Source organism: Bos grunniens, chromosome 4 (genome assembly GCF_055505025.1).
Source record: "Bos grunniens cultivar Pamir isolate PY7600 chromosome 4, Bosgru_T2T1.0, whole genome shotgun sequence".
In the NCBI taxonomy this organism is placed as follows: domain Eukaryota; kingdom Metazoa; phylum Chordata; class Mammalia; order Artiodactyla; family Bovidae; genus Bos; species Bos grunniens.
The window spans coordinates 90,873,739-90,889,489 of NC_141168.1; the positions used below are offsets into that span (position 1 = coordinate 90,873,739).

The following is a 15,751-nucleotide window of genomic DNA, read 5'->3' on the forward strand; positions in this document are numbered from 1 at the left end:
TTTTATACAAAAGTGACTGTGCAACTTATCACCTTTTGGCATTTCACTCAGTCACTATCATTAAAAAAGTATAAATTAACACACGTGTGCTGATAGCTAAGACTTTAGAAGAAATCACAGGCATATTTTCCTTTACACCTGTTAAACTGGATTGAATATCATGCCCTAGCATAGGACAAAATCTAGATAGGGACTAAGCATAGACAGAAGGTAAAAGTTTTTCTAGCATTTTAGCTTGAAAGTTTTCTAGTTTCATTACTATTTATGGAAACATTTTTCTAATACCTTGGTTAAAAGCTTATTTTGGGGTTCCCAATTATAAGTTAATTGCTGCAATATCTGAGTATGTTACTTACAATCACCATGGTTCACTTTCCTTATCTTTTCGAGGAAGATAACAGTTCCTATCTTACAGGACTGTTTTTTTGTTTGTTTTTTTTTTTTAGTTTTTATTTTTATTGAAGGATAGTTGATTCACAAGGTTGTGTTAATTTCAGACGTACACCAAAGTGATTCAGTTATACATATATCCATTCTTTTTCAGATTCTTTTCTTGTGTAAGTTACCACAGAATAGTGAGTAGAGTTTCCTGTGCTATACAATAGGGCCTTGTTGATTATTATTATTATATATAGTAGTGAGTATATGTCAATGCCAGACTCCTAATTTATCCCTCCCCCATACATTACCCCTTTGGTAACCATAAATTTATTTTCTAAGTCTGTGAGTCTGTTTCTGTTTTGCAAATAAGTTCATTTGTATCATTTTTTTTTTTAGGTTCCACATATAAGGGATAGCATATAATATTTGTTTTTCTCTGATTTACTTCACTTAGTATGATAATCTCTAGGTCCATTTGTGTTGTTAGAAATGGCATTATTTCATTCATTTTTATGCTGAGTAGAGGATTGTTTTCAGAATTAAGCTTAACTCAGTATTTGCACACAATAAATACCCAGTACCAACAACCTCGGATATGCAGATACCACTCTAATGGCAGAAAATGAAGAGGAACTAAAGAGCCTCTTGATGAGGGTGAAAGAGGAGAGTGAAAAAGCTGGCTTAAATTCAACATTCAAAAAACTAAGATCATGGCATCGAGTTCCATCATTTCACAGCAAATAGATGGGGAAAAAATGGAAGCAGTGACAGATTTTACTTTCTTGGGCTCTAAAATCACTGTGGATGGGGACTGCAGCCATAAAAACACACTTGCTCCTCAGAAGAAAAACTATGACAAACCTAGATAACATATTAAAAAGCAGAGATATCACTTTGCTGACAAAGGTCCGTATAGTCAAAGCTATGTTTTTTCCAGTAGTCATGTATAGATGTGAGAGTTGGACCATAAAGAAGGCTAAGTGCCGCAGAGTTGATGCTTTTGAATTGTGGTGTTGGAGAAGACTCTTGAGAGTCCCTTGGACTGCAAGGAGATCCAACCAGTCAATTCTAAAGGAAATCAATCCTGAATATTCATTGGAAGGACTGCTGCTGAAGCTGAAACTCCAATACTTTGGCCACCTGATGTGAAGAACTGACTAGTTAGAAAAGATCCTGATCCATGGAGGGTGCCATGGGGGAGGTAGTAGTCATGATGATCAGAGGATAAATAACATAATAATGCTCTCTCCTTTCTCTTGTCTGGAATACCTAGGGGATTTATTTAAGAAACTTCAAAAATCTTGTGAACAAATTCTGTGGTGAGTAATTCTTTTGAATAGGAATGTAGGTAGCAAACTACTAGGCATTTTATATGTTGAAACTTCCTCATGGCATTCACTGTTGAAGTAATGAAATTTATGAACCTGATAACCAGAGAAAGATTTCAGGTAAGATATAAAATAGTATATAATTCTTGTTTTAGTCTTAGCCTGGCAATTATAATACAAACTCTATTGTTTGAACAAAAGAACTTTTAAAATTCTAAAGCCTTTAAAGTCTTTTTTCAGGATGGCTAAACCAAATTTATATTGGGGGATTCCCTAGTGGCTCAGATGGTAAAGAATCTGCCTGCAATGTGGGAGATCTGGGTTTGATCTCTGGGTTGCAAAGATCCCCTGGAGAAGGAAATGGCAACCCACTCCAGTATTCTTGCCTGGAGAATCCCATGGACAGAGGACCTGGTAGGCTACAGTCTATGAGGTTGCAAAAAGTCAGAAACGACTGAGCAACTAACACTTTCACTTAATAATTTAATTATCTAGTATCTTCCTTTCTGAAGTTTTCTGAGGATTTTCATCATAAAGAGCTTTACTTTTCAGGTAGGTCACTGTCCAACAGAATATAGAGAAATTTTAAAAGTTCCATTCCAACTCTTTGTGAAGTCCTAAACATGGATTTTCTTTCTTGTCAAACTCTTTACAAAATTATCTCATTTTTTAATGAAACTATAAGCATGTCCCAGGACACAATACCAGTACATTACAGAGCCAGCTAATGTAGGAGGTCTATCAGCTTCTGCAGAATACCTTTTTACCTCTAAACATATGAAAAAAGATCGAAAAAAGGGTATTACTTAAATAATGCTATAAAGAGAGAAAAGAATAAATTGAAATAAAAACAAAATGAAAAATTTTAGTAAAATCATGAGAGTCTGGACTACCTAACTGTGTTACAGGTTATATTAATAGCATGTTTTTAAGAGAACTTGGTATAAAAATATATGAAATTAGAGTCATTTTATAAAGAGATATGAAAGGATTTTTAAAAGTTAAAAAACTCTTAAAAATTTAAAGTTTAATTGGATATATTTTAAAGCTTTATTGAGTTATAATTTTCATACAAGAGACACATATATAAAGTGTACATTTTCATAAGATTAGACTTCATTACACACCCATGAAACTATCACCACAGTCAACATAATGAACATACCCCTTACCCTGGTAAGTTTCCTTCTGCTTTTCTAATCCCTTTCTTCCACACTTCTCAGCTGCCCGTGATCTTCCCCTACAACCACTGATATATTTTTGTCACTATAGACTGCTTTGCAGTTTCTAGAGTTTTTTTTTTTTAATATATATAAATTAAATCACATAGTATGTACTCTTTTTATCTGGCTTCTTTTTGTTCAAAATAACTGCTTTGAGATTTATTCATGCTATTCCATGAATTAATATTTCATTCATTTTCATTGCTGAGAAGTGTTTCATTGTTTGGATATACCACAATTTACCTCTTGACATAAACTTGGGTTATTCCAAGTTATGGGCTATCACAAATAAAGCTGCTATCATTCACATACAAGACTTTGTGTAGAGATATGATTTCATCTCTCTTAAGTGAACACCTAGAAGGGCTTCCCTGGTGACTCGATGGTGAAGAACTCTCCTACCAATGCAGGAGACGCAGATTTGATCCCTGGATTGGGAAGATCCTCTGGAGAAGGAAATGGCAACCCACTCCCATATTCTTGTCTGGGAAATCCCATGGACAGAGGAGCCTGGAGGACTGCAGTCCATGGGGTTGAAAAAGAGTTGGACACAACTTAGCAACTAACAACAACAACAACAAAACCTAGAAAAAGAATGGCTGGATCATAGTAGGTGCATGTTTAACTTTTAACAAAACTGCTGAACTATTTTTCCAAATTGAGATTACTACTTTTTATTCCCACTAGCAAAATGTAGGGTTCCAGATGCTCTACATCACCACGAATACTTAGTAGTCTTTTTAGATTTAACTATTCTAAAAGGTGTATCATGACATCTCAATTATAATTAATTTTTTCTTCTCTAATGCCTAATGAAGGACAGGGAAGCCTGGCATACCGCAGTCCATGGGGCTGCAAACAGTCAGATATGACTGAGTGATTAAACAATAACAATGCCTAATGATGTTAGGCATATTTTCATATGCTCATTTCCCATATGCATATCTTCTTTGGCAAAATGTCTATTAAAATATTTTGCCCATTTCCCTATTGGGTTGTTGGTATTCTTATTACTGTGCTTTGGGAGTTCTCTGTATATTCTGGATACAAGTCCTTTATCACATATGTGACTTACAAATATTTTCTTACAGTTTATAGTCTATCTTTTCATTTCTTAAAAAGTTTTACTGGGAATTTCCTGGCAGTCCAGTGGCTAGGACACTGTGCTTTCACTGCCAGGGCCTGGGTTTGGTCCCTGGTCAGGGAACTAAGATGCTGCAAGCCTTGTGATGCAGGCAAAAAAAAAAAAAAGTTTTACAAATAGAAATTTTCTTCATTTTGAAGTCTAACTTATCTATCTTTCTCTTTTACAAATTGTGATTTTGGTGTTGTAGCTAAGAAATCTTTGCTTAACTCAAAGTCATAAAGATTTTCTACTATATTTTCTTGTGAAAATTTTCATTTTTAGCTTTTCAGTAAGGTCTGAATTCCATTTATAGTTAATTTTCATCTGTGCTTTGCTGTTTATAATAGCCAGGACATGGAAGCAACCTAGATGTCCATCAGCAGATGAATGGATAAGAAAGCGGTGGTACATATACACAATGGAATATTACTCAGCCATTAAAAAGAATACATTTGAATCAGTTCTAATGAGGTGGATGAAACTGGAGCCTATTGTACAGAGTGAAGTAAGCCAGAAAGAAAAACACCAATACAGTATACTAACGCATATATGTGGAATTTAGAAAGATGGTAACAATAACCCTGTGTATGAGACAGCAAAAGAGACACAGATGTATAGAACAGTCTTTTGGACTCTGTGGGAGAGGGAGAGGGTGGGATGATTTGGGAGAATGGCATTGAAACATGTATAATATCATATATGAAACGAATCACCAGTCCAGGTTCGATGCATGATACAGGATGTTTGGGGCTGATGCACTGGGATGACCCAGAGGGATGGTATGGGGAGGGAGGTGGGAGGGGGGTTCAGGATAGGGAACACGTGTATACCCGTGGCGGATTCATGTTGATGTATGGCAAAACCAATATAATATTGTAAAGTAATTAACCTCCAATTAAAATTAATAAATTTATATTAAAAAAAGAAAATATTCATAAAGTGAAAACATTTAAAAAAAATTTCATCTGTGCTTTGAAGATGATTGAAGATGATTCTTTTGGATAGATAGGTTTTTCTTTCAGCATCTTTTCTTAAAAAGACTATATATTTTTGAGGCTTCCCTAGTGGCTCAGTGGTGAAGACTCTGCCTGCCAATGCAGGAGACACAGGTTTGATCCCTGGTTAGGGAAGATCCCACATGCCACGGAGCAACTGGGCCCATGCTCCATAACTAGCCTGTACTCTAGAGCCCCAGAGTCACAACTACTGAGCCCGAGTGCTACAACTACTGAAGCCTGCACACCCTAGAGGCTGTGCTCAGCCACAGGAGAGGCCACCGCAAAGGGAAGCCCAAGTGCAGCAACTAGAGAGTAGCTCCCACTGGTGGTAGCTGGAGAAAAGTCTCCGCCGGGCAACGAAGACTCAGTGCAAGCAAAATAAATAAATAAATACAATTGAAAAAGACTATATATTCTGTATTGAATTGCCTTTGCACTTTTGTCTAAAGAGCTGACTGTATGTGTGTGGGTCTAATTCTTGGTTCTCTCTATTCTGTTCTATTGATCTATTTCTCTATTTTTGTTCTAATAGCACATTATTTTGATCACTATAGCTTTATACTACAAAATGGAATTAGTAATTATAAATCCTACAACTTTGTTCTTCTTTATGAAAGTTGTTTTCCTCATTTTATCTTTTTGAATTTCCATTTAGAATCAGTTTGCCAAATTCTACAAAAAATCTGCTAAGATGTTGACTGGGATTGCTTTGAATTATGGACCCAATTCGGGAAGAAATGACCTCCAAATAACGTTGAATCTTTTTATTCTGGAGCTCAGACCCTCCCCTGGCATCCTAAAGGACAGATTTCAAGTAAACTTCACCAGCAAGGTACCTTGGCATCTTCTTTGTTAGCCACTGAGTCATTTAGTTGCAGGGAATAAAGAGGGCTCTTCCTTGGGTCTCTGTTTCACCCCAGGGATAGCGGTTGGCACTTCTTATCTGCCACCTTGGCATTCTTTAGTGTTCTCTTACTTTTAACTAGCCAATTCCTATTACTTTAATTCCCTAATGATTCGTTACACTAAACTGTCGCTGTTCATATTCTGTGGTTTCTGTCTTCTGACTCAACCCAACCTCCTATTAATTCTGTTCTAAAATCCTACTTCATATTTTCCATTTCATTATTTATTTTTATAGTCTCTGTTCACTTTTCATTGCATTACTGTAGTCTGAAAAAAATATTTCAAATATGGCCATGGAGCTGAGGTTTGGCTTGCTTCCCTTTGTAAGACTATATCCTTCCTTCCAGGCTCTCAGTTTTCTACTCGCTATAGCAGCAGGCACTGGTAACCAAGTTTGTAGCCTTCTTTTACTACTACATATAAAATAGATAATTAATGAGAACCTACTATATAGTACAGGGAACTCTATACTCAGTGCTCTGTGGTGATCTAAATGGGAAGGAAATCCCCAAAAGAGTGGCTATGTGTATATGTATAACTGATTCAAACCAACACAACATTGTAAAGCAACTAAACTCTAATAAAAAAAAAAAAACACAAAAGAGTAGATGCATGACTGAAGCCCAGCTGACCACTTGGTACTTCTGCTCTGTTTCTAGTAGGTAGAGATATTTATCTTGTTTTGGAGCTTGGATATGTCTAACTGTTTTTTCCCTTTTTATGTTTTATCTATCATTACTGTGTGTATGGAGCAGAGCAGTTGTATCAGAGTGTAAATTTACCCTATCATTTTCTCTGTAAGTCTGAGTTGTTTTTTAATTTTATGATTTTCACCTTTATCCGATTTTAAAATTCCACTTTATATACCTGGTGAATTTTCAGACTTCAAGGTGGACTTTTATTCTGTTTTTAACAATTACAGTGGGAGTAGCTATTAACTACCAGTAGCTATTAACAGATGTTTTAACATAGTGTTTTTTATACTGTTGCACAGCATTTCACAAATTCTTATACAGTATAAACTCTTATACTGTCTTCTTATACTCAGGCCTTTTGCCATAGAGAAAATTACCTATGCTATTATTTACTTAATATTGTTCTTTTAATGTTTACATAAATGCATTTTTTAAAGAAAATTAATAGATAAGCAAACATATAAATGTGAATGCTATGTAGGATCACATACCTAAAAAGGGAAAAAAAGCTGCATCTAGAATTAAAAGCAACAGACTGGCAGTGCCAGAGAAAGGCAGAGGAGGAGGTTTGAGGCAGGTCATCCCAGGGCTTCAGACGGATAATAGATGAGACTGAGAAGTGTGGGCAGGATGATGGTGGGAATGGCTAAGGGGTATTCAACCTCAAGTATCTGTCAACCCAAGGAGAAGAAGGGAACTCCAGTTTGTGAGAAATAGTGAGCCAAAGATAAGAGTGGATGATATGGGAGCTGGAGTTTAGGAAAACAGAAGCTAATATTCAGGGGCTGAGGTGAGAGACTTCATGGTGTATGAGTTTACAACTGAGAAGCAGCAAAAGGGCTGAGTGAGGTTGCCTGGGGTTGAGGAGAGAGCTGGACTTAGGGAATGAGGAGGCTGGAAGAATCACAGGCTGAGGTGAGATGGAACTATGTTTTATGAAAGAATGCGGAGGGAAAGAGTGAGAGTGGAAGTTGAGGTCCGAAGAAGGTGCTGGGAATTGTAAGAAAAGGGAGGCTGACTGGGAAAGAGAAATTAGACTTGAGGTAAGAATGAAGACTGAAGAGGTAGTACAGAGAGTTATGAGACATAAGGAGGCTTAAAGGAGACTGATCTGGACTCAGGAAGAGCCTGGGGGTAGGTGTAGGCGAGCAAGCATGGGAACAAGTACTCCTTGCCCAGATGAACAAAGCTATTAGGGTTGCACCCTGGGGTTGAAAGACTGGATCCTGTCTGTGCTAGTGCTTATCTGCACCCAGTGTGTGGAGTGGATTTGGGTCTTAATCTGACTTAGATTGACCTTGAACATCACTGTTAGTACCACACCACCGCAGCCACTGTTTTAACCCATGGTTTGCCATATAGGAAAGGATTCTCACAAGAGTTCTTGCCCCAGTAATGACCTCTGACGTTCAGTGCAGTCTTATTTGAAGGCTTCTTTGTTACAGTCACAGTGATGTTAGAGTGAAGTTCGGCAAAGACTTAGGTTTGGTAGCCTAAGTGCTATAATAACATTTTATAATAAATACATTCTAAATATATTATAAGGATTGTATCAAAATTCATTGGAGAACATGTTGGTAACTTGTTGATAGTTGACCCATTACCTCTTTATATTGGGTGGATTCCTCAACCTTGTCAGTAAAATCTGACTTCATGCTATTCACAGAGCACAGAGGAATTGAGCTGGTATCTTTTTCAGCAGAATAAGCCACCGATTCTATCTGTTCATCAGCTTTTTTAATATCCTTAAATGAAGAATACCCATGTTACCACCAGAATAATGCCTTAAAAATTCAAAGCAACTCTATTAAGCATCCCTCTAAAATTGTACTGCCTTTGTTACTGAAAGTGGTATATTTCTGAGCAGTTCTTGCTGAAGTTTTTAGACTCAATACAGAACCAGTAAGTCCAATTCATACTAAAATGTTAGTGAGTGACAATAGCTTATTGTGTCTTTCCCCCCAAAGACCTGTATAATTAACCACAGAAAATAATGCCTTAATTAAAAACAATTATTCCACTAGCAAGAACAGATCTTAGTAAAATGAGCTTTGTGAGGGCAATGACTCAAATATACTCTCTCTCTGATTCCTTCTTCCCAGCCTTTTCTGGAGCTTACAAATTTATAACATATAGTTAGGCACTCAAATGTGAAGCTGGCCCTAGGTATGAGATAGATCTCAGGAGACAATAATACTTTGCAGGCTGGCCGCTGCTGCCCATTCCAAACAAACTAAAAAGCAAATTTGGTGGGGCCAGCTCCAAAAGAATGAGAAATTCCAAAGACATCAAATTAACCTTAAAGAAATTGCTTAAATCATAGAATAGGATAAAGTTCTAAACCAGATTCCTCTAAGTCTAGTTTTTGTTTTTCTTGGTACTCCAGAAAGTAAGGCCAGTTTTAGTGACTTCCTTATGAAGACATGGGAGGAGGGGTGAAGACAGAAACGAAGAGCTTGGTTAGGATGATGAAGGCCCAACCAGGTGGGGAGTGTAGATGATAAGACTTAGGTAACTTCAGATGCAAAGGAGAGTATGTACATGAAAGGCTTCCCAGGGACACTGTGATTCTTTAATAAGATTAGCAATTATTAATTAGTCATTTCAAGGTACATAAACTTTAACCAGCCTTATGCTATCTTAATGTCTTGAATCAGACATTCCTTTATGCTATCACTTTCTTTTTTCAATAAATTTCCCTACTAAGAAACAAAATTTTTATTTGGCATTTTTTTCAGGAGCTATTTACTTTGCGGCAAGCTTAAAATAAAATTTTGACTTCTCATAATAAAATTTTCTAGAGAGGTACTTACAGAGCAAGAACAATTCTATTTGCTGAGAAGGCTGCTACACAAAATAACAATGGCAAGGAGTTTGGGTATGTATGTAGTTCTACCTGTTTTTATTTCATTTTCGTGTGGAAACTCACTAAAGGAAGCTCACAGACTCGCTATATATGTAAATAATTATGTGCATTCTAGATAAACAATTACAGCATTAATTGGTACATGGTTACAATAATAACCATGGTTTGAACTTTCCTTAAAAATTTGATTGCATAACAAAGAATAATAATATAATAAAATTTATTACGCCAATAATAGTTCTAAGTACTTTACATGAATGAACTCATTTAATGTTACTATTATTTTTCTCATTTTAGAAATTAGAAAACTGAGGAAAAGAGAATTTAAACAACTTACTCACGGTCCTAAAACTATTATGTGGAAGAGTAAGGATTTCAACTTGCTGTGTCTACAGAGTTCATGAGTGTAACCATTTTGCTGTGCTGCTTTAGCAGCAGTAACTTTGTAATACTTATGAAAATCATCAATTGTCATAAACTGATTCATTTGGACACTACAGGCAATGGTAGCAAATAAGTCCATCCAGAGTTTCAGAACTGTGTTACTGTTTATGCAGATATCATGTCTGTTATGTTTACTATATATAGTTCCCAGAATATTAGAGTTGTTCATTGAGTATTAATATTTAAAATTATATTATTATATCAGAATGAACATTATTTTAGATAATTAGAGAGTACTAATCCATTCTGAATAAGATTTTGAATAAAAGTTTTACACAGTTATACCATAAACACTCCATTTTTGTTTTCCCTACATTCTGGAACTCTTTAACCTAACACCTAAAAATGGAGTTTTAGTTTGGCTATAATGAAAAATGTGTTGCTTCAAAGATCTGGGTGTAGTAGTTTTTAAGAATCTTAAAATAGGGTTAGTTTGACTACAATGATTTCCTTTTATTTTTTACAATTATTAGTTTGAAAATATTGAAATTAATAAATTGTTAAATTTACTATGGAATGAAAATCATTGAAATGAAAAGATGCTCAACATCACTCATTATCAGAGAAATGCAAATCAAAACCACTATGAGATACCATTTCACACCAGTCAGAATGGCTGCGATCCAAAAGTCTACAAGCAATAAATGCTGGAGAGGGTGTGGAGAAAAGGGAACCCTCTTACACTGTTGGTGGGAATACAAACTAGTACAGCCACTATGGAGAACAGTGTGGAGATTCCTTAAAAAACTGGAAATAGAACTGCCTTATGATCCAGCAATCCCACTGCTGGGCATACACACTGAGGAAACCAGAAGGGAAAGAGACACGTGTACCCCAATGTTCATCGCAGCACTGTTTATAATAGCCAGGACATGGAAGCAACCTAGATGTCCATCAGCAGATGAATGGATAAGAAAGCAGTGGTACATATACACAATGGAGTATTACTCAGCCATTAAAAAGAATACATTTGAATCAGTTCTAATGAGGTGGATGAAACTGGAGCCTATTATACAGAGTGAAGTAAGCCAGAAGGAAAAACACCAATACAGTATACTAACGCATATATATGGAATTTAGAAAGGTGGTAACGATAACCCTGTATACGAGAAAGCAAAAGAGACACTGATGTATAGAACAGGCTTATGGACCCTGTGGGAGAGGGAGAGGGTGGGAAGATTTGGGAGAATGGCATTGAAACATGTGAAATGTCATGTATGAAACGAGATGCCAGTCCAGGTTCAATGCACGATGCTGGATGCTTGGGGCTGGTGCACTGGGACGACCCAGAGGGATGGTATGGGGAGGGAGGAGGAAGGAGGGTTCAGGATGGGTTCTTAAATTTGTAAGGAATATATTAAATTAAAAAAAAAAAAGAAAATCAAACAAATTCAACTGGCAAATAACACATAAATTTTATTTTTAAAGAAGAATATGGCCTAACATGAAATAAAATTGAAATAAAGAGGTTTTAAAATTAATCAGTGTGAGATTACATTTTCAAACTTTTTATTTTCTCTCTCTCTTTTTTAAAACTATCTTTGCTTTATAGGTTGTGTTTAAAAATCCTTCATTCTAACATGGAGAAAGCTGGGGTTTGAAATTTTAAGTTTCGTGAGGTATAGGCTCATAGCTTTCCAGATTTCCTAATTTGTGAAATAATAATGTTGATATAAAAAATATAGTCAGAAAGTTCAAGAAGTAAAATAAACCAAAAAAAGGTTAATATTAGTTGCCTGCAGAAGACCCCTTGGAAAGAGGGCTGCCTTCTTGACCAAGAGAAGAAGGGAGAATGAAGATAGCTAGAGCCTAATCACTACCCCTTATGTTAATGTGCCCTAATAAAAAACTGAAATTCAGTAGGGTAGATCACATGACATGCAGAAATTTGGATCCCAAATTTGGGATTTGCCAGCTTGCCCCAGTATCTTTGTATGTATTGTCATGTATCTTCCTGATTACCTAACGTGAGCTTTCTGGTGTACCTGTGATAATGTGGTGTATACACAGTATGGACATGTATTATACATCCTTTCATTTAGCAGATATTTTTTGAGTGCCCATTTTGTGTTAGGCACTGGGTTAGGTGCTTCCTACACAGGAAGTCTTAATCTTTACATGGTCTGATCTTCATTATCCAAATTTTCCATTATTCTCCCAACACTCATTATTACTTTCTGGTCTCCTTTCTGTTGACCTGCAAACCAAGTTCCTTCTTACTTCCATATTACCTAGATTTCTCCTCCTTACCCGCCTGCTTGCCTTCAATATTTCTTCATGAATACTTTCATGGGATTCATGTCTCCAACAATCTTGCTTCTTATTTCTACAACTTGTAGCACCTGTATGCATGATTCTGCATTTTACCTCTGTAGCTAAGTTTTAAGCCTTTAAGTAGGGATTATGTGTTATAGTTCTTTGTGTTTTAACAAAAAGATCACAGTATACAGAGTTAGATTATTCTGGATCTGCCAGATACAAGCTTTTAAGCCTATTTGTTATCTGCATGGCAAATATTAGGTAAAAATACTATATGTGTGTGTATGTGTGTATGTGTGTGTATGTGTGTATGTGTGTGTGTGTGTGTGTATGTGTGTATATATACACCAATGTATATGTATATGTATATATACACCAGTTAGTTCTTTAACTTTTATCATTATCTACAACAATGCTGAGGATATTAGACACACTGAATTTCTTAACTAAGGAACTATGAATATCCTTGATTGCCTCATGAAACATAAGATAATAATTCAGGACTTCTGTTTTCTAGCATGGCATGATCTCTGAAAAGTTAAAAATATGCAAACACAACATATGTCATGTAGACATTACCTGTGACATTGCGAGTGAATAATATAGACCCTGTTTTGCCATTAATTCAGCATGTGTCCCTTTTTCCACCACCATCCCATCTTTTATGGTTACAATCATATCTGCACTTCGAATAGTGGAAAGCCGGTGAGCTACTACAATTGTAGTCCGACCTTTGCTTGCCTATAAAGCAATAAGCAAAGAAAATGAATGTTAGTAGGAATGAAATAAACTTGGAATATTCAGGAAAACTTCTTATACTATTATTTAAGCATAAAAGAATCTTACCTTTGGATATAGAAATTTGAAAACTTTAACTGATTTGGAAGGCCAATAGAAATTAAAATTAAAAAGCAGGAAGTTAGATGCCAAATTGTTGAATTTATAAAACCATAGTCGGGCTTCCCTGGTAGCTCAGTGTTAAAGAATCCAACTGCCAATGCAGGAGACATGGGTTCAATCCCTGGTCTGGGAAGATCCCACATGCTGCAGAGCGACTAAGCCTGTGTTCCACAACTTTTGAGCCTGTGCTCTAGGGCCTGTGAGTCACAACTACTGAATCCTCACCCCCTAGAGCCATGATCCACAAGAAGAGAGGCCACCACACTGAGAGCCTATGCACTGCAACTAGAGAGTAGCCTCTACTCACTGCAGCTGCTCCACAGGAAAGAAAACCCAGTGCAGCCAAAAATAAATAAGTACTTAAAAAACACCAACACAGGATCTTAGAGCTGAAAAGGAAACTAAAGACTATTTAATCTGAGCCACCTAACAACCGCATGGCTATCAGTAACTAAAAGTAAAGAATCATTTCTTATTTTTCATCTCTAAAATGAAGGTACAGATTCAAGATAATATATATTTTTAACTTTTAACAAGTACTATATATATACAGAAAAACTTAGCACAGCAAATATAGCTAAAATTTTATAATAAATTTATATGTAGTGTAATCTATAAAAATATTGAATCACTATGTTGTACAACTGAAACTATATAATATTGTAAGTCAAGTATATGTCAGTAAATTTTTCTTTAATGGTTAGAATGGCAAATTTAATGTCATGTATATTTTACCAGTGTTTCTTCTTGTCATGACCTTAATAACATTCTAATAATCAGACTGTAATTATTATTCAAAGCATCTAAACTTGTATCACAGTTAATCCACATCTTCTGTCACATAGATTAGATAGAGTAGTTATTACTGCCCTCAGCAGGCCTACCTATATTTTAGATCTTTTAAAAAAATAATATGAGATAATATGACTGACACCAAATTGCCCTTGATTTTTTTAGTTTGAAAGCAGATCATCACACTGCATGAATAGCTAAGCAAGCAATAAACTAGGAATGGAGCCCACTGTTTCAATTAAAACTCACAATACAGTGACATATATACTGATGGACATAATGTTGTTGTTTAGTTGCTAAGTCGTGTCTGACTCTTTTGTGACCCTGGGGACTATAGCCTGCCAGGCTCTCTGTCCATGGGATATTCCAGGTAAAAATATTGGAGTGGGTTGCCAGCTCCTCCTCTAGGAGATTTTGCTGACCCAGGGATCAAACCCATGTCTCCTGCATTAGCAGGCAGATTCTTTATCCCTGAGCCACCTGGGAAGTCCAACTTACTGTATTACATGCTAATTAAGTACAAAAGGTAAACAATTTCATATATAGACTATAAAATATACTATGCTTATAAAGGAAAGTTTAATTTTCAATAATTTCCTCAACATTTGTGTTCTCTGGAGTCAACAGTTCCTAGTTTTCAGTCTTTTTTCTGTCACTTCTTGGGTCTGCGATCTTAAACTAGTTTCCTCATTTATTAAATGGGGTAAATTACGCTACCTATATTTTAGGGTTATCATGCAGATTAATATTCTTGGTGAAGTGAAGTGAAAGTGAAAGTTGCTCAGTTGTGGAAGTATACTAATGCAAGTTTTATTACTGTATAAGAGTTACCAATATTCTTGGTACCATGCCTCAAAGATGGAAAGTTTGCAGTAAATAATAGCTTTTATACTATTAACTGTTTTCAGGCTGCAGACCCTTGACTATTTACTGAGAGCAAGCCCAGTGTATTAACAGCATGGGGTTTATAACGCATGTATAAGTGTACAATATATGTATATTATTATTGTGCATGCTCAGTTGCCCCAGTCATGTCTGACTCTTTGTGACCCCATGGACTGCAGCCCACCAGGCTCCTGTGTCCTTGGAATTTTCCTGGCAACAATACTGGAGTGGGTTGCCATTTTGTACATCAGGGGATCTTCCCAACCCATGTCTCTTGCATATCTTGCTAGAAAATAATAATAATAATAGCTTGAAGGCCAGAAAGGGAGGAATGGAAGTAAGTTTTTTTTACTATACATGAGGTGATGTAATGTCATTTGGGGGTAGATGGTGATAAGTTAAAGGTATATACTCTAAACCTTAAACCTGTCACTGAAATAAAAAAGTTATAGCTAATATACTTACAAAAGAGATAAAATAGAATCATAAAAAGTATTCAGTTAATCCATGTAAAGGGACAACATGAGGAAAACAGAAACAAGTGCAGAGGAAAACAGAAATAAGAGTAGAAAAAACAGCAAAGATTCTCTATTTAAATTGGGTGGTTTAGTCTCTAAGTCATATCTGACTCTTGTGACCCCACGGACTATATCCTGCTAGGCTCCTCTGTTCATGGTGTTTTCCAGGCAAGAATCCTGGAGTGGTTTGCCATTTTCTTCTCCAGGGAATCTAATAATCACAGTAAATATAAATAGTCTAAATGCCCCAATTAAAAGTCAAAGATTGTCAGACTGAGCATAAAACCAAGACCCAACTGTATGCCAACTACAAGAAACACGTTTTTTAAATCAAGACACAAATAAGCCTACAGTAAAGGATGGAAAAAGACATACCATGCTAACTCTCAGTAAAAGAAAGCTGGAGTGGACTGTATTATCAGTATCAGAC

General features: G+C 36.0%; 1 protein-coding gene across 1 annotated transcript in view; it reads right to left on the reverse strand.

Moving 5' to 3' along the window:
* ABCB5 (ATP binding cassette subfamily B member 5) overlaps positions 1–15,751 on the reverse strand; it is a 118,101-nt gene that overhangs the window by 47,414 nt on the left and 54,936 nt on the right. The window contains exons 14-15 of the mRNA XM_086397437.1: positions 12,806–12,967; positions 8,262–8,402 (exon numbers count right to left, since the gene is read on the reverse strand). Coding sequence (XP_086253563.1) covers positions 8,262–8,402; positions 12,806–12,967 — 303 coding nt within the window. The remainder of the gene's footprint in view (positions 1–8,261; positions 8,403–12,805; positions 12,968–15,751) is intronic.